This window comes from Impatiens glandulifera, chromosome 7 (genome assembly GCF_907164915.1).
Source record: "Impatiens glandulifera chromosome 7, dImpGla2.1, whole genome shotgun sequence".
NCBI lineage: Eukaryota > Viridiplantae > Streptophyta > Magnoliopsida > Ericales > Balsaminaceae > Impatiens > Impatiens glandulifera.
The window spans coordinates 5,870,647-5,895,804 of record NC_061868.1 but is presented as its reverse complement, the minus strand read 5'-3'; the positions used below and the strand labels follow the sequence as shown (position 1 = coordinate 5,895,804).

Here is a 25,158-nt window from a genome sequence, read left to right as displayed (position 1 = left end):
GTCCTGCCATGATAAACATGATTCTTTGCCAAATGAATGACACTCTGACTGTCGCATCGCAACACACTTCCCTCGTAGTCTTGACCCAATTCTCGCAAAAAGGGTTGTAACCACATCATTTCCTTAGCAGCTTCTGTCACAGCAACATACTCTACCTCACAACTAGAAAGAACAACAATATTCTGTAATTTTGAAACCCAACTGATTATAGTACCTCCCAGAGTATAAATGTACCCTGTTGTGCTCTTCCTTCTATCAACATCACCACCATTGTCAGTATCAATATATCCTTCCAAACCCATATTAGACTTTCGAAAACACAAAGCGAGACCCGTACTTCCTCTTAAGTATTGTAGTATCCACTTTACTGCTTCCCAATATTGTCTACCCGAGTTGCTAATGAATCTGCTAATAACTCCCACTGCATGTGCTATGTCTGGTCTTGTGCAAACCATCGCATACATAATACAACCAATGACAGAGACATATGGAACAGTGGCCATGTAATTTTTCTCCTTCTCGGTTGAAGGCGACTGATCTTTAGATAGTCTGAAGTGACTAGCTAAGGGGGTAATAACTGGTTTTGCATCATAAAAGTTGAACCTGCTAAGAACTTTCTTCACATATTCTTCTTGTGAAAGCTTGAGAACTTCTTCATCCCTGAAAATTCTCATCCCAATTATTTGTTTAGCAGCACCCAAATCCTTCATTGCAAACTTTTCAGACAACTCTTTCTTGAGCTTGTTAATCTCATACAAGCTTGCTCCAACAATCAACATGTCATCAACGTAGAGGAGCAGAATAATGTACGATTTATCAAATCTCTTGATATAACAACAATGATCAGCTTCACACCTTAGAAAATTGTTACTTTTCATGAAGCTATCGAACTTCTTGTACCATTGCCTTGGAGCCTATTTCAAACCATACAGACTCTTCTAAAGCTTACACACAAGCTCATCTTTTCCTTTGATTTCAAATCCTTCTGGTTGTCGCATATAAATCTCTTCATCTAAATCACCATGAAGAAAAGCAGCTTTGACATCCATTTGTTGAAGATGAAGGTCTTCTTTCACAACCAAACTCAAAATAGTTCTGATTGTCATCAATTTAACTACTGGAGAGAAGATTTCATTGTAGTCAATACCTTCTTTCTGTTGAAATCCTTTCACAACCAACCTTGCCTTGTACCTCATGATTTTATCATGTTCTTCTTTAATCCTGAAGATCCATTTGTTGTGAAGTGTTTTCTTTCCCTTTGGTAGCTCAGTGAGCTCCCAAGTCTGATTCAACATCAAAGAATCCATCTCATCTTTCATAGCAGACTCCCACTTAATCGATTCATCAGATTGTATTGTTTCCTCATAACATTCAAGTTCACCTCTATCTGTCAACAAGATATAATTCAGAGATGGAGACCACCTCTCAACTGGTTTTCGATTCCTTGACGATCTTCTCAACTGTATAATCAGTGTTTGCTGATTTACCTTTGGGGTCACGTTCTTAACGATTTCATCTTCAACAACACACTGGTCTTCTTCGACAGTCGGTATATATTCAGTTGAAAATTCTCTCAAATCGACTGTACTAGTCTCTTCCAATTTGGAATCACCATCTGATGTCTTCCCAACACAATCTTTGTAGAGAACCTATTCATTGAAGATAACATTTCTGCTACGAATGATCTTTCGATTTTGATTATCCCAGAAACGATAACCAAATTCAATATCACCATAACCAATGAAAACACATTTATTAGACTTTGGATAAAGCTTGCTCCTATCACATTCATTAATATGAACATATGATAAACAACCAGACAGTTTCAAATAAGAAAGATTTATCTTTTTATTGCTCCAAGCTTCTTCAGGAATTCTGAATTCAAGAGGAATAGAGAGTCCCTTGTTTATCAAATAGGCAGCAGTATTAATAGCTTCTGCCTAGAAGGTTTTAGGCAGCCCTGCATGCAATCTCATGCTTTTAGCACGCTCGTTCAATGTTCGATTCATTCGTTCAGCTACTCCATTCTCTTGAGGCGTTCGAGGAACAGTCTTCACCATACTGATCTCATTCATAGCACAATACTCTTTGAAATCTGAATTGATATATTCACCTCCGTTGTCAGATTTCAAGCACTTAACTTTCTGATTTATTTCATTTTCAACCAAAGCCTTCCATTTCTTGAAAATAACAAATACTTCAGACTTGTGCTTCATAAAATATACTCATACATTTCTTGTCGAATCATCTATAAACGTCATGTAGTATTGTGATCCGCCAATAGAAGAAATATGTGCAGATCCCCACACATTAGTGTGTACCAACTCTAGCTTTTCTTTCTTGACCTCCTTCCCAATCTTTAAGAAACTCACCCGTTTCTATTTTCCAAAATGCAGGTTTCACATAACTGATGTTCAACAGACTTCAGTTCTGGAATCTGTCCATTCTTCAAAAGAATTTCCATCTCTTTTTCGCTCATATGGCCCAACCTGCAATGCCACAGCTCACAGTTCTTCGAGTCATCAATTACAACAGCAACTGATTCTCTGCAAGTTGAAGTCGTGTATAACGTTCCAATTTTGTGACCTCGAGCAACAACTATTACTCCTTTAGTCACCTTCCACGCACCATTTCCACAACTGAAATTGTGACCTTCTTCATCAAGTTGTGTAACAGAAATCAGATTGCGCATTAAACCTGGAATGTGTCTCACCTTATTAATCTTCCAAACAGAATCATTTGTCATATTCAATTTGATGTCACCAATGCCAACAATATCTAGTGGCTCACCATCTGCGAGATAAACTTTCCCACAGTTTCCAACAACATAATTCTCCATTAATTCTTTGTGAGCAATGGTGTAGAAAGACGCTCCTGAGTCCAAAACTCATGAATCTATCGGGCTATCAACAGACAGAAGTAACGCATCAGTGACAGATTCTGTAACAACGTTGGCTACATCATTTTTATCATCACCATTTTTTTTCGGTGCTTTGCAGTTCCTCTTTAAATGACCCTGTTTACCACAATTCAACACTCAAATGTCCGCCCAGACTTAGACTGACTCCTCCTGCTCCTTGACATAGATCTGCTTTTACCTCGGTTGAAATTTCTATCATTACCTCTTCCCCTGTTTTCCACATTCATAGCAGAACCTTTGAATGTTTCACCAGAATCAATTTTACGAACCTCTTCAGCAAGAATACGATCTCTAACTTCAACAAATTTCAGTTTAGCATTTCCAACTGAATTACTAATTGCTGCCCTCATAGGTTCTCAACTATTTGGTAGAGATGCTAACAAAATCAGGGCACTAACTTCATCCCCAAAATCAATCTCAATAGATAGCAATTGATTCACAATTGTATTGAATTCATTCAAATGAGTAGTGACAGAAGTACTATAAACCATTCTTAAGTAAAAGAGTCTTTTCATTAAGTGTACCTTGTTGTTAGTAGATGGTTTCTCATACATATTAGAAAGAGCTTTCATCAGACATATGGTGGTCTTCTCCTTTGCTACATTGTGAGCAACTGTCTTGGCTAGCGTCAATCGGACAACTACCAAAACCTGTCTATCAAGGAGTTTCCATTCAGCTTCATCCATCTTCTCTGGTTTCTCACTCAAAAGAACATGAAGCTTCTTTCCATAGAGATAATCTTCAATCTGCATTCTCTAGAAGGCATAATCTGTCCATCAAATCTTCCAATCCCATGTCCTATACTGTTCTCACTTGCCATTGTTTCCAATGCTTAGATCTAACCTAGTTGCTCTAATACCAGTTATTAGGATTTATATCTCCCAAATCCGACATGCTTGAAAACAATCTGTAAAAACACAAGTAAAAAGAACACAAGAACACACAGATTTATAGTGGTTCACTCAAATTGAGCTACATCCACTTCAGTCACCACCAGATTTACTATGAAGAAGAAGAAGGAATACAGAGTTTTTCCCTCACACTTTATCTCTCTAGAATTCTGTCTTCACCATGTAAACCCTTAATAATCACATATTTATAGGGTAAACATTAAGGTAATAAACCTAAATAACTTTGGTCAGGCCCAAGCCCAAAACCAACAAAAAAGAAAACTCAATAAACTCTAATTAACAATGTAGAGTTTATTATAAGTGTAGGCTCCATAACTCAACAGTTGAGTTGTCACACCCTAAAACTCATATTTGACCGAATGTCTTCGGTCCTGGCCAAGACCAAGCACTCTTGTGATTGGAAATTGGGACCGAGGCAAATCTGAGATTCAGGGCCGAAGAAATATGTCTTAGGACCGAGGAGACCGAGAGAAATCTATGTCACGACCGATAGGGTCTGACCGAGAGAGTCTGACCGAGGAGGTACGACTGATTATATTTTCCACCTCATGCTTAGCCACCTCATGCTTAGTCATCTCATGCTTATCCACCTCATGCTTAGTCACTTCATGCTTAGTCACCTCATGCTTCAAACCCATGCTTATTCATCAAGCTGGTGACAAGCAGGTGACCAACCTAGTTTCCATCCATGCTTATTCATCAAGCTGGTGATAAGAAGGTGACCAACCTAGTTTCCATCCCATGCTTATTCATCAAGCTGGTGACAAGCAGGTGACCAGCCTAATTTTCATCCCATGCTTATGACCAGCAGGTGACCAGCCTAGTTAACCATCCCATGCTAATTCAACAAGGTGGTGACAAGCAGGTGACCAGCCTAGTTATTCATCCCATGCTTATGACCAGCAGGTGACAAACCCTTTTCATTATTAAATAGTATTCTGCCCATACTTGTCAAGCCAATGACTAGCCCTTTTTCCTTAACCGACCTTGACCCTTTGTATATATATGCTTCACCATGGATTGATTAATATCAATCCATTTTCCCTCTTCTCTCAAAAATCAGAAGTCATCCGTTATAATTCTTGAAGAACAGCAACTCTTCAAGCAAGATCAAACCTTAGCATCTTCAAAGTATAAGGCAAGAAAATCTTTCTATACCAGTCTTTAGAAACATACACATGCTTATATAATTCATGTATATTCTATAAATTATGCATACTGTTTTTATAGCATGTTTCCCTTGCATATTCATATCTTTATTAATGAACCAAGTATGATCTGTTTCATAAAGACAATCTATTTTCTAAGGTACTATCTGTTTTCCAAAGGCTGATCTGTTTTCCAAACAAGGGTCCCTTTTTTAAGAGAGGGGTCTGTTTTATAAAGAATGAACTGTTTTATAAACAAGGGTCTGTTTTATAAATAAGGGTCTGTTTTCTAAATAAGATCTGTTTTCCAAAGTATGAAACGTTTTATGGAATCATTGTGAACAATGATGTATGAGTATTGACGGAATGGGAGGAGGGCTACTAAGGATGAGCTATGGTAGTCTGATTCCAAAATATGTGCTGATGTTTCTATTGGGACTGGACTTCTTGGATGAGCTCTAGAAGATCCTACCCACATAAACAAGTGTCGAACTAGGTTGTGGGCTTTAGGGATAGACTCTGAAGAGTGCCTATCCAAATATGTGCTCAAACCGGATTCCTAACTTTCAGGATCATCTCTGAATTGTAAAGGGCCAATATGTGCTCAAGACCTTACTGTACTTTCACAAATGATAATATACTTTACAAACCAGCATATGGATCCAAAGAAGCTTTTAAAATATCTTTTCTACAATCTGTTTTGTAACTTGCTGGGTTTTTAAGCTCACTATGCTTATGTGGTGTAGGTACACAGCCATAGTCTTTTTAGGACAAATAAAGGGAGGCTTGGAGTGGGGCAAGGTGCAGGGATGTGTGTGAAAGGAGGAACCAAGGCAGAAGACCGAGCCCTTTGTTGGGTCTATTTTAAAAGTATGTATTTTATAAGTAAAGGGCCATGTCCTGATTTTATAAATCGAAATTTTATAACACCATTTTTATACTTAACAAACTCTTCCGCACATGTTTCTGTTTTTTCGCTAAAATATATACGTTTTCAAATATTCCCTCACTCGGTCTAAGTAAATTAGGAGTGAGAGGTGTCACAAAAACGTAGATAGAGAAACAAAAGATAGATGTTATTCCTCCTTTTTTGTTGAATGCAAAAATGAATGAAGTTTTGTCAATGGAGAATTGCCCACAAGTAGAAAAAATCAGGTCAAGTCAAAATTAGTACTATTGGTAAAGACATCTAGAAGATTTGGAAAAGTTCAGATAAACTTTTTGTGACACATTAAATAAAAGAAACTTACCAAACATTAATTAATAAAAACCTCATATGTCCAAAAGTTTAATTGTTGGAGCTTCATATCGTTTAAATTAAAGTTTGAGCCTCTACGGTAAAAACGCCTAAAATTCAATACCTAAATGAGTTTTGTATTTATATTTATATATATATTTATTAAATATTATTACAATTATAAAAATTAAATATAAGCTTAATCAAACATATTCAATCATTAAAATAAGTTTTGAAAAAAATAAGTTATGAAAAAAAATAAGTTAATAAGTCGGATGGAATAATGAGTATTAGTTAACTCAAATTAATCCTTAGTGTTATTTATAAATAATATGTTATTTTGAGTTATTGTGTTATATAATAAGTTTTAATTAAATTTTAATAGAAACATAGAGTTATTAATATTTTATTTATGTTGTATATGATTTTAGTTGAACTATTTTCAAAATTTCTTAAAACTAGATAGTTGTGTATTTATTGAATACATATGGTTTATCTAAATAACTCAAAATGATAATTTTGAAAAATACTCAAAAGATATTAAAATATAATAATAAAATAAGGTATTAGGTAATACTTAGCCACCAATTTGATGTGAGTAAGGTTTAATCGCTTAAATTTATATATCTTGATTTCTCACATCATGTATGTCGTCTACAAAAGGTTATTTATGGACTAAAGAAAGTTCCCGTATTTGGCGATCCATGTTATGTAGGGCTTTATTATCCATTGACTTTATTGAATCAAAAATATGATACATCGCTCTTTCTCTATCATAGAGGCGATATTTCGGCTTATCTACTAGTTTATGTGGATGTTATTATATTTACGTGAAACTCTTCTCCCCATATTATGTCTTCGATATCTAAATTGTGTAAACTATTTCCTATTAAAGACATTGGTGATATTCATTACTTTTTAGAGTTGAAGTTACTCGAACTCCTACCGGTTTGTTTCTTAGTCAAGTTAACTATATTTTCACAATCCTAAGAAAGCTAATATGATGGATGCAAAGTCACTTCACACTCTTGTTGCAACTGGGTTTTCTTTTCCAAACATAATGGTGAACCCTTGAGTGACACACTTCTCTACCGAAGTATTGTTGGCGCTCTTCAATATCTTACTCTCACACGTCATTAGCTCGCATTTGCAGTTAATTGAGTGTGTCAGTTTATTCACTCTTCCACTACTACTTATTGGGCAGCTGTCAAACGAATATTACGTTATCTTTGGCATACACCATATCATGGATTACAAATTTGATCATCGTCACAACTTTCTCTTACAGCATACTTTGATGTTGATTGGGTCGGATGTTTTGATGATCGTCGATCCATCACTGGCTATTGTATATTTTTGAAGACAATCTCATTTTCTGAAATTCCAAAAAGTAACAAGTTGTTGCTCGTTCTAGTACAAAGTCTGAATATTGTGTCCTTGTGCATGTTACTGCTGAACTTTGTTGGCTCCAATCTCTTCTAGGCGAGCTTCACGTCACTCTGAATCGTCCTCCTATTCTATGGTGTGACAATATTGTTGCTGCATTTTTCGTTGTCAACCCTGTCTTTAATGCTCGTACCAAAACATTGAGATTGATTTTCATTTTGTTCGTGAACGTGTTGCTCGTAAGACACTTATCATTCAACACATCTCAACCCGTGATCAGATTGCAAATATCCTTACTAAAAGTCTTTCATCCAAATGCGTTGCATTTTTTGTGACAAACTCACAGTCTATGTTACCCCGTTTCGCTTGCAGAAGATTGTTAAACAACAAAACTCATCATCGGTGTCAACAATAAAAATTAACCACAAAAATTAATTTTTTTCTCAAACAAATCATCAATCTATCAACGTTACTTTATTTGGGTATATCAAATATCATATGAAATTAACAATGAAGGCTACTCATTATAGAAAAAAGTCAAAGTTATTTACTACTAAAAATATATCTTCTGTCTACCTTTTATCTTTCTCTATCATCACCATCTTCATATATCTTCATCTACATCTTCACACCATTGACATTACTTGGCTCATCATCTTTTTCGGAGGAGTACTCACCATTGGAGTTACCTGTCTCTTCTTCTACCTTTTCTATCCTACGTTCCAGATTCTTACCAGCTTCAATCATCAGTTCAAAACTCTCACATAGAACGAAATCCACAATGCTATACTTCATCTGCAAACTCTTGTACAACATAATTATCGGGTTCTTCACATCAGGAATGTCCCCCACCAACAACATTTGCAACCTCCACCTATCCGCAATCTCGGTAATCGTTTTATATTTCATTATTTTCAGCAAACGGAGGTCGATGATATCAGCAGCCATATTGAGACTGTATTCCTTAAGGAAAGAGTCAGCAATTGATTGAAAAGTGGTAAATGTTTTAACATTGCCCTGATAAAACTTTTGGGAATAGAACCAAGCCTGGGCCGACTCTGTCAAATACAGTGGGAACAGAGTGATCATTACATCTTCACCAATCTGATTAATGGCCATTGTATGCTTAAACAATTTTAAATGTCTAATGGGGTCGCCAGTTCCATCAAACTTCTCCATTTCAGGCAATATGAAATCTTTTGGGAGTTTCTCTTTGGCAGTCATTTCATAATACAAACGCCAGTCCCCATATTTGATTTCCAGTTTTTCGATCTGTGCTTGGAGATTTTCTTGAAGATTAAAGGGAGTTTGATGTCCAGACATTGAATCCTTTTGTGGATGGATCAGTCTGCACAATCAACATAAAATCAAGAATCCTACTTCAAGTAAAGGATGAGAATCAAGAAAAAGGATGTTGAAATTACCTCATTTGGTTGCTTGCTTGCTTGCTGCAGACGAGTAAACTTACCAAAGATGCAGGAGAGAATGAGAATCAAAATAAGATGGAGATTTTGGGTTGAGATTCTAACATTAAAGAAAGGAAAAGAAAGGGTATGAGGATTATACGAATAAGAAAATAAGAAAACAGAGATCTTGATTAACTTAAACAGAGAATGTTACAAAATTTTGTAGTAGAAGATCTAAACCCCATATTCATGATAGCACAATAACTACCCAAGAAAATGTAACACTGTTTGTCCACCAAATCAAGACTACCCAAGAATTGCACTAAAATATAAAACACCAACAAATATTATTTTGAACAAAGGACATTTTTATTCATTTCTTTATTTACTTATTATATTTATATTAATTATTTTTATTTAAAAATTCTAAAAAGAAATATAAAACTCTAAAATATATTATTTTTAACAAAAATAAATAGACATGTTTTATTTATATTTTATATTTAATATAATATAATATTTTTTTAAATAATTAATTATAATTTGTTAAATACTCAAATAAAAAAAAATATAAGAAAACAAAATCAGAAATATATGAGTAAGTTTTCAAACTTAAAAGTATCACCAAGAATAAAAAAAATAATAGTATTATATATTTTTTAAATTTTATAATGGTTAAAAATGATTAATAATTTTAATTTTAAATTTTGATAATGAATAAATTAAAAATTAGACAATAAAAAAAATAATTTACTAGCAAAAGTAAAAAAAATAATATAAAATTGATAGAAACCATATTCATACAAATTATTTTAGAATAAATTATTTTTAATTTAAGTCATTTATTAATATTTAAAATTAAATTCAAATAAAATTTATAATTATTTTAAATAAAACTTATTAATTTTATAAATATAAAATTAAATAGTGAGTATATATTATTACTAATTTATAAAAAATATTTAAAAAATTAAAATGATTAATATTAAAAATGATGTAATTACCATTTTGTCTCAAACTTTGGTTGTTTTTATTATATAGTGGTTGTTTTTATTATATAGTGGTTGTTTTTATCCTATGGGACTTTGATTTTGATGTGATTCATATCTAGCTCAAATTATCCAACTTCTGGCCAATTAAGACTTTTTACTAAATGGAAGTTTATTTTTTTTATGTGGCATTTTTTTTTTAAAATATATGACACTTGACAAAAGAAATTTATAAGAGATTGTGAAATAATAAAAAAAATTAAAAGTCTATCTCCACGCAACAAGCTTCTCTTCCATTCTTCTTCCTTTCTCCAAATCTTGAGATGTCGAATTAAAAATTTGGAGATACAATATTGCCAAAGGAGATTTGCCCAATAGATCTTAATCTATTTGAAGAGTTATTTGTTGCCAAATGTTTTATGTTTTGAATGTGATGAAAATATAAATAAATCTAGAATGTCCCTAAATCTTGACAAAAAATTTGAAACCGCATTTGAAAAAAGATGTAAGATTTAAACATTTCAAGAAAGAAGGTAAGGTCTAACCCCAGACCCACAAACTTAGGACTCTTTAGGTAGGAATCGAACTAATACATTTATTCTCTTAGTCAAGACATTCTAATAGCAGATTCAAAGAAGGATTAAAGATCGATAGAGAAGCCTATACCTTAATTGCGATGCTTCTCCCAATTAAAGCCAATTACGAAGCCTATACTTTGATCGTGATGCTTCCAATTAAGGCCAATTACGAAGCCTATACCTTGATCGGGACGCTTCCAATTAAGGCCAATAACAATATAGCGAAACAAAATAGAGGCAAGACAATTACCTTACGATTAGTTAGTATTCAAAATAGACAATTCCCCGTACTCATTGGATAGAAGAAACTACAAGATTCTTGTGTACAATAATGTCATTTGATTAAAATCTCAAGTAAAAATAAATACCCAGCACTGAAAACTCTTCTCTCAGAGCTTAGAGCTTCACTTCGACATCAACACCAGCAGGAAGATCGAGCTGCATCAAGGAATCTATGGTTTGAGCAGTAGGATACAAGATGTCAATGAGTCGCTGATGAGTCCTTATCTCAAAATGAAAACGGGCATCTTTATGCACATGGGGGGATTTAAGAACACAATATATCCTTTTCTTGGTTGGCAATGGAACTGGACCCATAGTTTTTGCATTTGTGTTTCTAGCAGCATCCATTATCTGTTTGCAAGAATCCTCTATCAAAGGTACCCAATATGACCTCAATTTTATCCTAATCTTCTGCTTTGGTGCCATCTGTAAGTAAGCATGAAATGTAATACACTTAACCAAGGATTTCATATCATATCATATCTTCAAAAGAAGACAGTTTTGATTTGTTTCAGCTATATAAAGATAGATGCACAATGCAAGAACAAACCCAATAATTTGATGTTACAACTACAGGTGAAAGAACAAACCCAATAATTTAAGAGCTAAAGGAAACTCATTTCTATCAGAAAGAGTGTTAGGTTTGAAAAAAAAACTACCTTGTCAGCATCCGCGTCGAATACGATTGATGTAGAACCAGGAATCTCGGGATTTTCAGTCTAAAAGACGAAAGATTTTAACTCAGATTATGAAAGCAAGTAAGGGTTTAATGAATTAATGAATTGGAAGATATAGAATACCTCAAGTAAGATTTCTTGTGAATCTAGCGCCTCTGGAGCAGCAGAAACCCTATGTGTAGAGGAAGAATGTCGAATGGTTTTGGGGGCTTTCAAGGATAAGACGCTGGTAGGCCAAGAAACAGTAGAAATCTTCGGCGTTTTAGATGTGGCGGCCAAATTCGTCAATGGAAATGAAGAAGATAATGAAATCGCCATGAATTCTCTTCTCTTCTCTCTGGTTTCTTCTTCAGCCTTATCCTTATTCAGTCGGCTGTATAGTAGACCCAAATGTGGAGCCCTTTTTTCTTCTTTATGTTCTTATAACTTGTTAGTTTGAAAGGTAATTTTATTTTTTACTTCTTTTTTAATAGGGAACTTATTTGAAAATTGATTTTTTATTATTATTCTATTAAAAGGTAGTTAAAATTAAAATTATTATATATTTTTTTTTTGGGTAAATCAAACATGATTAATGTTTTAGTTTCAAAGTTTTGATAAAAATAGAAAATGCATATCAAAATAAGTCATTAATAATTAAGTAGATCATTTATATTCCACATATTATTTCTCAAATGAATGGTAACATTTCGATAATTTTTTCTTAGTTAAATTGATAATTGATCGGAAATAGAACGAGAGTGATATTTATGTCTTCAAATTAACTATATCTCGACTTCATTTTCAATCTCTATTAAATAAAATTAAATATATAATATTATTAATATGTTTATTTATTCTTCATATTTTATATAAGTTATAAATTTATAATAATATGAATTTTTAATATATTAAAATATATATTATATAAAAGTATTAATTTATATAATTTTATTTTTACTTTGTAGTGAATATGATATAAACAGAAAGTGAATTCCTCTATCTTCTACAAACGAGATGTTTTATTACTTTCTTTTCAACTGCGAAAAGTATATTCATAGTACCGCTCTTGCATCTTGGCCCGCGACGACAAAGTGCTTATGGGTCTTTCTTCATCTCCATTGGATTTTTATTCCTCCAAGACCATGATATCCTACAAGTTAGGTAGAACAACATTCGTAATGTAAATTGACATATGTGATTTCCTGTTTTCGCAGATTTTTATCCCACCACGGCACACAATACACTCATATTGGCCAAAGTAAAAGAAAAAAAAAATAGTAGAGAAACTTTATTATTCTCATCCCCTATAGAAGATCGGAAAAAAAAGGTAAATAAATAGTTAAAGCAATGAATTGATCTAGCCTAATATTAATTATGCTTAAATTCAAAATGTTCTATAATACATAATACATATGAATATTGCAATAGTCATGGTTAAGGGTGAGCATTCGAAAGGTTTCCCAAAGTAACCTTATTTGGCGTTTACTTTCCCAAACTAACCTAGTTTGTTCAATTATTCCCAAATTAATATAGTTTACTATTCAAACTCAGTTTTATTTATTTTTTAATTTTTTTTACATTTAAAATTTATTATATATAAAGTTTATATTTTAATATATTTTTTAAATTATTATTTATATAATCTAAATTATTTATATTTTAAATTATTATTTTTATAAATTAGATTATTTATATTTTGATATATAATTTAAATATAATTATTTTTTATAAATTTGATTATTTATATTTTAATATAAATATATATATTTACATTTCAGTTATTATTTATATAGTGTAATAAATATTAATTAATTCTAATAAATAATTGATGAATACTAATAAATTTAAAATATTTTAACCATACCAATATAATAATTAAATATTCGCGTTTTTAAATTTATCAATTATTTATTAAATATAATAACAAGATTACTATATTTCTAGGGTTAAAATATTAATTAAAAATGTTATTATATTTAATAAATAATTGATAAATTTAAAAATGTTTTTATGAATATATAATTATTATATTATTATAGTTAAAATATTTTAAATTTATTAGTATTTATCAATTATTTATTAGAATTAATTAATATTTATTACACTATATTTTAAATTAGAATACGGGAATATTTATTATATATATAAATAATAATTGAAATGTAAATATATATATATATATATTAAAATATAAATAATTAAATTTATAAAAAATAATTAAATTTAAATTATATATCAAAATATAAATAATCTAATTTATAAAAATAATAATTTAAAATATATATCAAAATATAAATAATTTAATTTATATAAATAATAATTTAAATTATATATCCAAATATAAATAATTTAGTTTATATCTAATGAATTTTAAATATAAAAAGAATAAATAAATAAATAAATTGAGTTTGAATAGTAAATTAGGTTAGTTTGGGAATGAATGAACAAACTAGGTTAGTTTGGGAAAGTGAACGTCAAACAAGGTTACTTTGGGAAACCATTCGTGAGCATTGAGTGGATTAATTCGAAATTCAATCCAATCCGAATCATAAATACTAATTCGGATTGGATATTTCGGATTGGATTGAGATCGGATCAGATTGAGTTCGGATTAAATTAAATCGGATTGGATTAGAATTATCCAAACTATCTAAATAAAAAATTATTTTTTAATTTATTTTTCTTTAAATTAAATTTCTCTCAATATAATATATATTTTATTTATCATCACTTTGACACTGATATTTTAGTTTTTATTTTTTTATTATTTTTTTCAGATTCAAATTTAATAATAATAAAAAATTCAAATTTAAAAAAAAAAAATTGTTAACTAATTTCGAGTTGATATATATAAATATTTTTTTAGTTTGATTATCCAACTCATTTTCAATCCAATCCGTATCCGATTCGTATTAATTAATAAAATGATTTGAATTACGGATTGGATAAATTTAGTTTGAATTTAATACGGATCAGACAAAACGGATTGATTTTACTCATTTGCTCACCCCTAGTCATGATTAAAGGGTGTCATATTATTTCTCTTTAATTCAAAAAAAAATGTATTAGGATTACAAATTTTGTTATCCTGATTAATTTCAATACATCTTAACTTTTTTATTATAAACTTGGAACATATAAAAATAAGATAAAATTGATCTTAAATACTTATTAACACACAAGTAACAACACAGTTAGAATATAATTTCAAATGAACCATGCATACATTCTTCACTTTATATAATTAATTATACACACAAAAAAAAAATAGTCATTTTATAAAAATGCAATGTTAATTTTTGTTTTATGGGTTAATATTAAAAATCAAATTTACATTTAAACTAAAATAAAATCTCTCAATTTATTTATACAAATAATTTAAAATTTATTTGAATAAATAAAATCTCCTTCTATTGTACACGTTTTGGCGCCTGTGTGATTTTATGATCATGTGAAAGAAGATACAATCGCCATTAAAGCTTAAAAAAGAGATTCACGAGAGAGCAGTTACATGAAGAAGATGAAGAAGAAGAAGAAGAGAGAGAATATAAGCTCTGTGGTATAACCGTTATAATACATACATATATATATATATAAACACACAGTTACACGCATATCTAGGTGTGTAAGCTCTTGGACTTGTATAACTACTACTCAACAAACCACCTTTAATTACTCTCTCTCTCTCTCTCTCCCACTTAATTTAATCGTCTTCTCCATTACTTGAAGATGATCAGTTTATTAATCTTCTTTCTTCTTTAATGTTTCTTTATACAGTTTCAATTTCACCTTATTTATTGCCATTACTTCTTCTCCATTTTCACCATCATCAATGGCGATGGGATTTGGAATTTTCGGAGCTTGTTTACTCGGATTTCTACTCATATTGTGTTGCGCTGGAGAATTTATCATCACATGGGATGATATGAAGGTGGATACTACTCAGAGTGACGAAGGATTGGAGTTGAAAGTTGAAGGAAGTAGTAATCGGAGTCGAATCATCGTTGTTGATCCAAGTGGAGGAGGAGATGCTCTTACTGTTCAATCCGCTGTTGATATGGTTGATGATGATAATTCAATGAGAGTTAAGATTTATATTCTACCTGGAATTTACAGGTACTTAATTTACGTTTAATGTTCTACATATAGATAGATAGATAGATCTATCGATTATTCATGATGATGTTTGTAGGGAGAAAGTATATATTCCGGCGAACAAACCGTTAATATCGCTTATTGGAGAAGAGGATCGATCGGAGGAGACGATCATTACTTGGAGCGATAAAGCTTCTGATAGAGATGAGAATGGAGATGAACTTGGAACGTATAGATCAGCATCGGTAACAGTAGAATCTGATTACTTCTGCGCAACCGCCATCACCTTTGAGGTATCATGATCATGATCATGATCATTATCAGTAACTGTTCGTAATTGATGATTTATTGGATTTTGAAAAACTAAATTTGTTGCAGAATTCAGTCGTGGCGGTTCCAGGTGAATACGGTATGCAAGGAGTTGCATTACGAATAGCTGGAGATAAGGCAATGTTCTATAGAGTTAGGGTTTTAGGTACTCAAGATACTCTTCTTGATGATACTGGCTCCCATTATTTCTATCAATCTTACATTCAAGGTGCTGTTGATTTCATCTTCGGCCGAGCAACTTCGCTCTATCAGGTTTAACATTTGTTTGTTACGGTGTTCTGAGTGAGAATCGAACTTAAATTATGGTGTGACGCGTTTCAGGATTGTGTAATTCGATCGACAGCAAAGAGATACGGAGCGATCGCGGCTCATCACAGGGATTCGCCATACGAAAACACAGGTTTTTCGTTTCTCAATTGCAGAATCTATGGAAGTGGAACAATCTACTTAGGAAGAGCTTGGGGAAGCTATTCAAGAGTAATCTTCTCATATTGCGAAATCGACAGCATTGTTAACCCCTTGGGTTGGAGCGATTGGAACGACCCGTCAAGGCAAAAGTACGAAAACACAAAGAGTTTTAGTCGATTTTTTTGGATTCTCATTTCGAATTTTCATCGTGTTTGCAGGACTGTAGTGTTTGGAGAGTATCAATGTCGAGGGATAGGAGCTGACAGGCAGAACCGGGTTTCATGGTCGAGATCTTTAAGCTACGACGATGCGAGACCATTTCTCGATACTAATTTCATCGAAGGAGATCAATGGCTTAGACTGTAAACAAAATACAAAAACCAGAGAATTTTGGAGATCAAATCTTACATTAAAAAGTTCAAATCATATAATATCCAGCAATCCTGTATGCTAAATAAAAAAATTACAGTTTTACAGTAAAAATTACACAACCCTATACTAGGGTTATAGCCTTCAATACAATCCGATCCAACGTAAGATTATTTACATTAGATCCGAAACAAATACCGATAAATTTTGTTGTTTCAATTGTCGATTTCCATAGACTCCAATTCAGAAACTTTGGGCTGCTCATCCTTGTTGTCGTTATTATCGCTGTCGTCAATGTTGTTATTATTATTATTATTATCAACATCGTCTTCTTCTTCATCCTCGTCGTCATCGTCATTATCATCTGTGCTGCTATTATTAGAATGGGTATTTTCTGCATCTCCTTTTTCAGAAACATTACTAGTATCATCTTCATCTCCCAAAGAGCGTTGTTTCTCCTCTGAACCGACTTGAATATCATCGGAAGATTCGCAAGCCTTAACAATAAGTGAAATTAGCGACATTTCATCCTCGATTTCAGTGGCTGAAGATAAGGCAGCCACCAATCTAGGTTTGGTCTTGACATCAACCCAACTATCACCATTCCAATCTTTCGAGATTCTAAGATCCTTTCTCTCGACTATAATAAACTTGTTTTCACCTAAAATCAATCACCCAAATTTTAAAAATTAGGAAAGAAAAGGGAAAGATAACTGTTTTAAGATTTTCAAAAGAGAGAGGCATACTAGGAATGCAAATCTGCAGAGAATCGAGGTTGGAATTATCAAGTGCGGTCACGATTCCTTCCCACCAGCCGTCGCTCCACCAAGCATCAACCATTGATCCAATATCGAAAGTAAGGTCGGTTTTTCTGTGAGGAGGGGGAGGCCTGATTGTTGATCTCCCAGGATATCTGATTCCAAGTTTATCTGGCTTCGCTACTCTATAAGCCGGGACCCATTCCTGGATATTGTAAGAAACAAAGATACCATGACTCAAAACACACTAAGTGCCCATTTAGAAACATTTTCAGGATCTAGCCTACTTCAATTTAGTTCTGAAAATAGTCAAGATGATAAGCACCCGTAAACCTGATATCTGTTGCTAAACATCTCGGTTTGGGGTGGGAATCGAACTCAGACTTTAATCTTTTAGACAAAACTCTTACCATTTGAGCTACAGATTTCTAACTAAGTTAAGTTAACCTAATTCCAAACTAACCAAAGTTTCAAAACAGGTTAAGTGTGAAGAGTTTTCACTTAAATTTTTATAAAATATCCCAAATGAACCTAAACATAGAAATATCCGCCTTCTGTGTGGAAGCAAGGGTAAAATAACCCAATTTGGCATCCTCAATCCCCTCATCAATTGACATAATTTCAGCCACATTCCTAATATTTATTACTCAAATCTAAACTTTCAATAACCTACACCTAACAAGATATTTTTGAAATAATCTATTAGTTATTCAAATAACCCAAGATCGAATAAACATAGTATTAAGTAAATGTGTTAAATTTGGGGGAAATCGTCGTACCTCAACATTTCCAGAGTCGTCTTCTTCATCATCATCTTCTAGGTCATCATACTGAACCTTAATCATCTTCCGATTAACTTCTAATATAGTACATCTAAACCAGCACCCTCGAATACCACTATCTTGGCATAGTAGCTCTATCTTATCACCAATCTTAAAAACACAAGATTCAATGTTCTTGTTTGCCACTACAACCACTTTCCTACTAAAACCATTAACCTTCGTTTCTCCATTTCCATCCTGCCCGCATTTCAACATCTGAACTCCTCTGGAATTTCGCGTTTTCTTACCTCCCGATTTCAAATTCTCTTCCGGGCTCAACTCCTCCTCTTCAAAGTAATCGGGAGAGAAGCAAGAGAATATCTGTTGATCGAAGTAACCGGGCAATTTACTCAGCTTAAATGGCTTAACTCGATTGCTCTTGAATTGTCGATAGCAAAGATGAGCTCTGGCTAATAAGGAATGGGGAATAACTGCTAGGCATTTCTCGTAATGCTCGCGAGTTAGGACCACTGCATGTCCGTCAACGCATTCAGCGCTTATTACTTGAGCGTAAGGAGTGATGAAAACTTCTTTCGGGTGGGAGCCACGTAGAGAAACTACTCCTTTGACTTCTTGGTTATGATGAAACCATCTTACTTTAACTTTTTTTTGTCCTTTTTTATCTTCATACATGTCTTCGATGTAAGCAAGATATTGACTTTCTTCTTCTGCCATCACAAAGACAAAAGAGTTTACCTGCATTTAAGGGTTAGTAAACAAGTGGAACGATTCTGACAACTCAATTTTTATTTTTATATTTACTTTTTTCAATTTAGAAAACTAACACGACCCCCACATTCATGGCCCCCTCTTCAATTTAGGACATTCTTAGTGGGAATCGAACATGAAACACTTGTTCTGTTAAACGAACTACCCTAGGGGTTCTCAAAACTCGAATTAAGGATGAAATATTCGAGAATTGTGTAAAGCCTTTTCGATACCATTTGCCTAAACCATCTCAACATAACTCTAGAGATGGTTATGTTTAGGAATAATAAACATTCAATTACCCAATTACACTTCAACTTCATTATAAGTGTTTAAGATGGAAAGGGGCAAAATGAGAAAACAAAATAGAGAAGATGGGTTTCGCAAAACAACCCGAGATAACCCTAAATCATCTCATCATAAACCTTATTCAACCTCATGAGGATCAAGCATCCTATTACTAACTACTCTCGTCCAAACATGCTTAACTAATGTTACATGTTCATTCCACTTCCTAGCTTAAATAAGCAACAAAGAAGTAATATACATAACACTTACCCCTATGGTAATTCCATTTCGAAAAAAAGTTGGGTAATGCTTGAGTTGTTTTCCACATGTCCACGCAACTCCCGACCAAACAATGTCCAAAGCATGCCCTTTCAAGTTCCTTCCAAGACGACCCTAAGAAAAACCAACATGAATTAGTAAATCTTTTTTGAAAAAGTGTGACAAAAGTAAATCATACTACCTTGTAATATGGTATGGCGGGAGATTGACGATCAATAACCTTTTTAGGTTCATCCTTCGGTGATTCTACAATTTCAAAACCATTGTATCAGAGTCTATTGAAACTATGATCAATCAAATCAAATCAAAACAAAACATACTTGATTGATCCTTTTGTCGATGCTTCTTAGATAACATGGAAGTGAGCCAATTCACAACCTCTCTTCTAGATCTCCATCTAAAACCAGCATGAACTGAAGTTTCGGCTCCATAAAACTCCAAGAATTCATCAGATACAACATAAAACATATGCCTAACACTCCTTTCAGTGCCCACAACAGAGAGGACTGATTCACCTGTACTATCCTTTAGATAATAATGAACAATACGGTTACCCCTTTCCTTAGAAACAAACTGTTCTTTCCACTCCACAAAAGAGTGTCCATTTGCACCCATTTTAAACTGGTCTAGTTAGAATCTAAGAAAACCCTAATTTACACAGATGGAGATAGTACCAAGTAAAACTGGCAGCTGGGTGGAAACTCAAATCTGATTAGTTGCGTAAAAGATACAATCTTTATGATATTCTACGTCAAGAAGAACTCGTAAACAAAAAAACCCAAAAATTATACCCTGTTTACACAACTATAACAAACAATTACGAAGAAAAGCAAGTGAAATCGACGAGATCTGTCAAGAATAAAACTATGCACCCATCAAAATCCCTTGGCCCTTTGATTTTGGCCGCAAAGAAAGAAGTTGAAAGAGAGAAGACCTGCAAGTTGAAAAACCTGCAACTTGCGGCAGATTGTTAGATTTGAACAAAGATACAAATTAGAAAGAAGGGAGCTTTAGTCTGCGTAGTAGGAATGAGATGATTGTGTGGATGAAAGGAAGATGGGTAGTTGAAAGAAGACATGAAAAGAAGGGAGAGACGAAAAGCTCAGAACTTGACGACTCCCCCCATTGTAGTAGAGATGGAGAAGACAATCAAAAGGGTCGGTGGGAAGAAGCGTAAAGGAGGAGGAGGAGAAGAAAGAAGAAGAAGAAGGAGAAAATCATTTATATTGGGGAAGAAATCAAGAAGGAAAGATAAGAGACTCCGCGAGGGTTGGGGCTGCGGCTAGGACTCATAAATGAGATAGAATTTTTTTCAACTTGATTGTGACATTCAACAATTTTCACAATTATTTTAGAAAATTTTAAAAAAACAATTAATTCTCCTTCTATGTATATGAATAAATTATTATGATATCATAATTTTGTTATGCAATCATGTTTTGTAATACCCTTTTTCAATTTTGATTGTTATATGGGAATTTGTTTAACTATCTAGTTCATCTTTTTGAAACATATTTATTTTCATTTTTGTTTGAATTCATGTTTAATTTTGTTTCTTGAGAATTTGTTTCACCAACTCATCTTTGTAAGACAATGTTTTTTATCTTGTTTGATTATTTATAGATACATTTTATTTCATCATTTTGTTTAAATGAGATTTAAATTGAATCACTTATTCAAAAAACTTATATAATGTATAATAAAAATATATGGAATTTGGTAGATGTGCAAATATCTCAACTAATTGGAGAAGAGATTAATGTCAAGAAAATAAATTGTTATAATCTCATTTTTCATTAGAATTGGAATCTTTTTTAATTTATTAGTCTCCTATTAATAATTTATTGTTTTTCTACATTATATAAATTTATATCTATTTTTATTTTTATTTTTATTTTTTACTATTAATTTTTGGTTAAAGTGTATTTACATATTACTAGTCAGAATCCAATTAAAAATTTGTTTAATCACCTATTTTTATCTTCAGTTGAAAAAAGAAAATTATTTTTAATTGGTTTTTGTTTTGTGTTTCTATATTATAAACTGACATTTTATCATAGTTTTAAAATACGTGTAGTTGGACGGTGGTTCGACCATGAAACAGTTATTTAACTTCAATACAGTCGAAATTCGATTTGACCAGACAATTTGACGAAAAATCTTAACCGAAAATTTTCAGTTCGAAAGGTTATATTTTATTTGATGCGTTTCTTTTTCTCTCCCCCCGATGACTGTAGCCTTTTGCAGCTCCAGTCCGGTTAGTTTCAAACAGGGCAGTCATTCTCTTCTACGTGATGCATTTCTCTTTTACTTCCACAGTGCATGTGTCCGTTTGCAGTTCCAGTCTGGTTGGTTCTAAGCAGGGCGGCCATTCTCCCCGATGATTGTGGTTGTTTACAGCTCTCGGATCAGCTCCAGTCTAGTTGGTTCCAAATGGGGCGAGTCATCAGGCGAAACCCTGGTTGGTTGGTCGAGCAATGTGTATAGGGCCCGAGTACATATTCACCGCGGCATGTTGTTCCGCGATTACTTGCTTTAGTTTGAAATAAAGGTTGAGCGTCCTTCCTTCAGCTTAATGACTTCGCCCTTTTTATTCATCTAGTAATCCTTGTTGAACTCTTTCCTTTTGATGCTCAAAACCACGGTCGTGAACTGTATCGATTTTTATTGGATTTTTTAAAAAAATAGCATTTATTCCTAGTTGAAGATAGTCACGTGCCTATGATTTATGGTAAAACAATGAATATCACTATTACAAATCTAAACATCTTTTTATCTAAATTCGTAGTCGGTAAATTATACGCTCTCGAGTTGAATCATAATGACTTACTTCAATTTTGACTCTATTTTCCGGTAATATCCGGATTAAACTACGTCGGATCTTTCCTGAAACATAACCTAGAATTAGATTTTCATTATCTAAACATATTCTTTATAAGGTCATCACTGCCTTTCGGAGAACTCGAATCCTCGACTAAAAAGCAAATTCTTACTCTTTCTGAAGGGTCTTCCACAAGGCTGTCATGTCTCACCTATGCTCATGAATATGTAAGTCGAAGAAGAGAAAGCCCTACTTATTTGTCTAAGAAGGTAGTGTTAACTAACTGAATGCCAAAGGTGAGATCATGAACCCTGAATATGTCACCGGGAGAAGAAAAGAGACCAAACATTTTCCTCCCTAGGATTCACTCAACTATGAAAAATAAAGTCTTATCGACTAGGGCTTTAGGTAAACCTCGCCTAGACATTGTGTCTCGCAAGGAAATTGGCTACTGGCTTAAGCTCTGGAACTTAATGGGGAGGTTTAGCCTAGCTAGCATCGGTCTCTGGGTAAGAGAAATTTGGCAAAGCCAACACCGGAGTGGACATTAGAATAGCCTTAAGCTGTTGAAAAGCCGAGAGAGCTGTGGGTGTCCAGTTCAACTTGTAAATCAATCCTAATTGAGGTTCGACTGAAAGGTTTAGGAACGAGCTCGCGCGACAGACCCCAATTAGAGGGCTCGGGCCAGATGCGCATAAGTTTTTCAGTGCGCCAGACCGAACACCCAAAAAAGAAGTTATTTCTCTTGAAAACAGAAATGGACGAAAAGCGAGGAGGTATTCTTGGCCCGAATTGGACAACATGTTGGAGAAAGTACTGAACAATATCTAATTAGAGGGCTAAAGTTAGATGCCAAGTTCATATTCCGGAGTCTGAATTTGTTAAGTTAGCTCAAGATGATGCAATCGCTTCTGTTAGAGAAAAGCCCAAAATGTGTTCAGAACTTTTTCCTTCGGGTGAAGAACGAAGCTTTGTTTTTGTTTTTCTTCAAACCTCCAACCCGCTCTCGCTCGCCGCTACTAGCATCGGCCCACGGGAAAACGTGTTTGCAGATTCGACCATGAATCGAACCAGATCAAAAGATGAATTTTAAGATTTTTTGTTGATGATTTGTATGATATACGGTCAAGTAGCTCCATCGAATCGACCTTCATTCTTCCATAAAAGCGAAGCAGAATATATGGCATGAAAGGCCACTGCTCCACGCAAGTAAGATTATCACTCCGTGACGGAAGATCTCACTTGATGGATTCTGTAATTTAATAAGTAATTGATGAAATGGGTGAACGCCCAAACCCGTGGGAGTCGCGATATTTGACATAGCATGCATGCTTAGTCGCATTGTTCATCTTGACATGGAAGGAGAAAGGAAGGCTATGAATTAAGCTAAGTCCATCCTTATGTTATTTCCAAGTGTCTTCAAGTAGTTAGGAAAGAGGTCAAAGATTTCGCAGATTGGCGCTTTCCTTTCTCAATGAACTATTAAGTGTCATTACTGGCCAATCAGTCGCGAATCGATGTGTCGGAACGCTCTCCCAGTCAAATTTAATTTAATCCACCTGGTAGTAGTTCTAGTTCAGTTCTTAATGCTTTTTTAGTTGGAACTGACCTACTTTTAAATGCTTTTTTAGTTGGAACTGACCTACTTTTAAACTGGTTAGAGTAGGGGCAACCAATTGGAACTGTTATATTTCTACAAATTGACAGACTGGACTGAGAGAACAAAGTGGACTATTGAATGTCAGGAAATCTTTTCTAGTTATCTTTTTGTCATTCTCTGATTGTGGTCAGAACAAAGTGGACTATTGAATGTCAGGAAACCTTTTCTAGTTGTCTTTTTGTCATTCTCTGATTGTGGTCAGAACAAAGTGAACTATTAAATGTCAGGAAATCTTTTCTAGTTGTCTTTCTGTCATTCTCTGATTGTGGTCAGAACAAAGTGAACTATTGAATGTCAGGAAATCTTTTCTAGTGGTCTTTCTGTCATTCTCTGATTGTGGTCAGAACAAAGTGGACTATTGAATGTCAGAAAATCTATTCTAGTTGTCTTTTTGTCATTCTCTGATTGTGGTCAGAACAAAGTGGACTATTGAATGTCAAAAACCTTTTCTAGTTGTCTTTTTGTCATTCTCTAATTATGATCAAAACAAAATGGACTATTGAATGTCTGTCAGGAAACATTTTCTAGTTGTGTTTTGGTTATTCTCTGACTTTGGTCATTTACCAACAATGTATTTAAGAGAGAAAAAGTAAAGAGAAAAAATATCAAAGATGAAAAAATATTTATAATAAATAATTAATTAATAATAAATAATAAATTTATAATAGCTATAAACTAGTAAAGAGAAGATATATGAGCTGGATTAAAATAAATATTTTATTGTGTTGTCACTTTTCAATCAAATTTGTAAAAATCAAACAAATGACCAAATATAAAAAAAATATATATATATCTCCGAAGAGTTTTCAAAACATTGCATTTTATATGTTTTTATTAAAATATGTTTGACATATAAAAAAAATGAAACACGATTCATACAATTAAAAATTAGCATAAATAATTAATACATAAGTTATTACACTTGAAAATTAAAATCATAAACAAAAACATAAGTTATAATATCATGCGAATAAAATGACAATCCATAATTCCATTGAAAGAGGTTATACATCATTCATTCTCCACTAATATGATGCAAAAATAATTTTAATTGTACTTGAGTTTTTACTTTTATTGTTATTTTTGTTCGTTTGCACATTAATAA

General features: G+C 33.1%; 3 protein-coding genes across 3 annotated transcripts; 1 reads left to right on the top strand and 2 right to left on the bottom strand.

Annotated features, from left to right (window-relative positions):
- Positions 1-10,807: 10,807 nt before the first annotated feature.
- Positions 10,808-11,952, bottom strand: LOC124945316 (30S ribosomal protein S10, chloroplastic). The gene is made up of 3 exons (XM_047485726.1): positions 11,658-11,952; positions 11,517-11,576; positions 10,808-11,283 (listed from the first exon to the last, which is right to left on the bottom strand). Exons 1-3 carry the CDS (start codon positions 11,850-11,852, stop codon positions 10,972-10,974), a joined length of 567 nt encoding a protein of 188 aa, XP_047341682.1. The 5' UTR covers positions 11,853-11,952; the 3' UTR covers positions 10,808-10,971.
- Positions 11,953-15,348: 3,396 nt separating this feature from the next.
- Positions 15,349-16,715, top strand: LOC124946232 (pectinesterase QRT1). The gene is made up of 5 exons (XM_047486799.1): positions 15,349-15,632; positions 15,709-15,904; positions 15,990-16,193; positions 16,263-16,498; positions 16,568-16,715. The coding sequence occupies exons 1-5, from the start codon at positions 15,349-15,351 to the stop codon at positions 16,713-16,715; spliced, it is 1,068 nt and encodes a 355-aa protein (XP_047342755.1).
- A 22-nt stretch (positions 16,716-16,737) lies between these two features.
- Positions 16,738-20,821, bottom strand: LOC124945375. Its single transcript, XM_047485802.1, has 6 exons — positions 19,893-20,821; positions 19,754-19,818; positions 19,564-19,686; positions 18,256-18,993; positions 17,465-17,681; positions 16,738-17,379 (listed from the first exon to the last, which is right to left on the bottom strand). Exons 1-6 carry the CDS (start codon positions 20,185-20,187, stop codon positions 16,934-16,936), a joined length of 1,884 nt encoding a protein of 627 aa, XP_047341758.1. The 5' UTR covers positions 20,188-20,821; the 3' UTR covers positions 16,738-16,933.
- Positions 20,822-25,158: the final 4,337 nt, after the last annotated feature.

What these genes read in the sequence shown, in the direction of transcription:
- LOC124946232 (XM_047486799.1), top strand. Translation starts at nt 15,349, where the DNA reads ATGGCGATGGGATTTGGAATTTTCGGAGCTTGTTTACTCGGATTTCTA. An exon ending in ATTCTACCTGGAATTTACAG is followed by an intron (nt 15,633 to 15,708) that starts GTACTTAATTTA and finishes TGATGTTTGTAG; the next exon opens with GGAGAAAGTATATATTCCGG. An exon ending in CAACCGCCATCACCTTTGAG is followed by an intron (nt 15,905 to 15,989) that starts GTATCATGATCA and finishes AATTTGTTGCAG; the next exon opens with AATTCAGTCGTGGCGGTTCC.
- LOC124945375 (XM_047485802.1), bottom strand. Translation starts at nt 20,187, where the DNA reads ATGGGTGCAAATGGACACTCTTTTGTGGAGTGGAAAGAACAGTTTGTT. An exon ending in CCGCCATACCATATTACAAG is followed by an intron (nt 19,687 to 19,753) that starts GTAGTATGATTT and finishes GGTTTTTCTTAG; the next exon opens with GGTCGTCTTGGAAGGAACTT. An exon ending in ACGACTCTGGAAATGTTGAG is followed by an intron (nt 17,682 to 18,255) that starts GTACGACGATTT and finishes TACAATATCCAG; the next exon opens with GAATGGGTCCCGGCTTATAG.
- LOC124945316 (XM_047485726.1), bottom strand. Translation starts at nt 11,852, where the DNA reads ATGGCGATTTCATTATCTTCTTCATTTCCATTGACGAATTTGGCCGCC. An exon ending in CACAAGAAATCTTACTTGAG is followed by an intron (nt 11,577 to 11,657) that starts GTATTCTATATC and finishes TTCGTCTTTTAG; the next exon opens with ACTGAAAATCCCGAGATTCC. An exon ending in TCGACGCGGATGCTGACAAG is followed by an intron (nt 11,284 to 11,516) that starts GTAGTTTTTTTT and finishes GCTTACTTACAG; the next exon opens with ATGGCACCAAAGCAGAAGAT.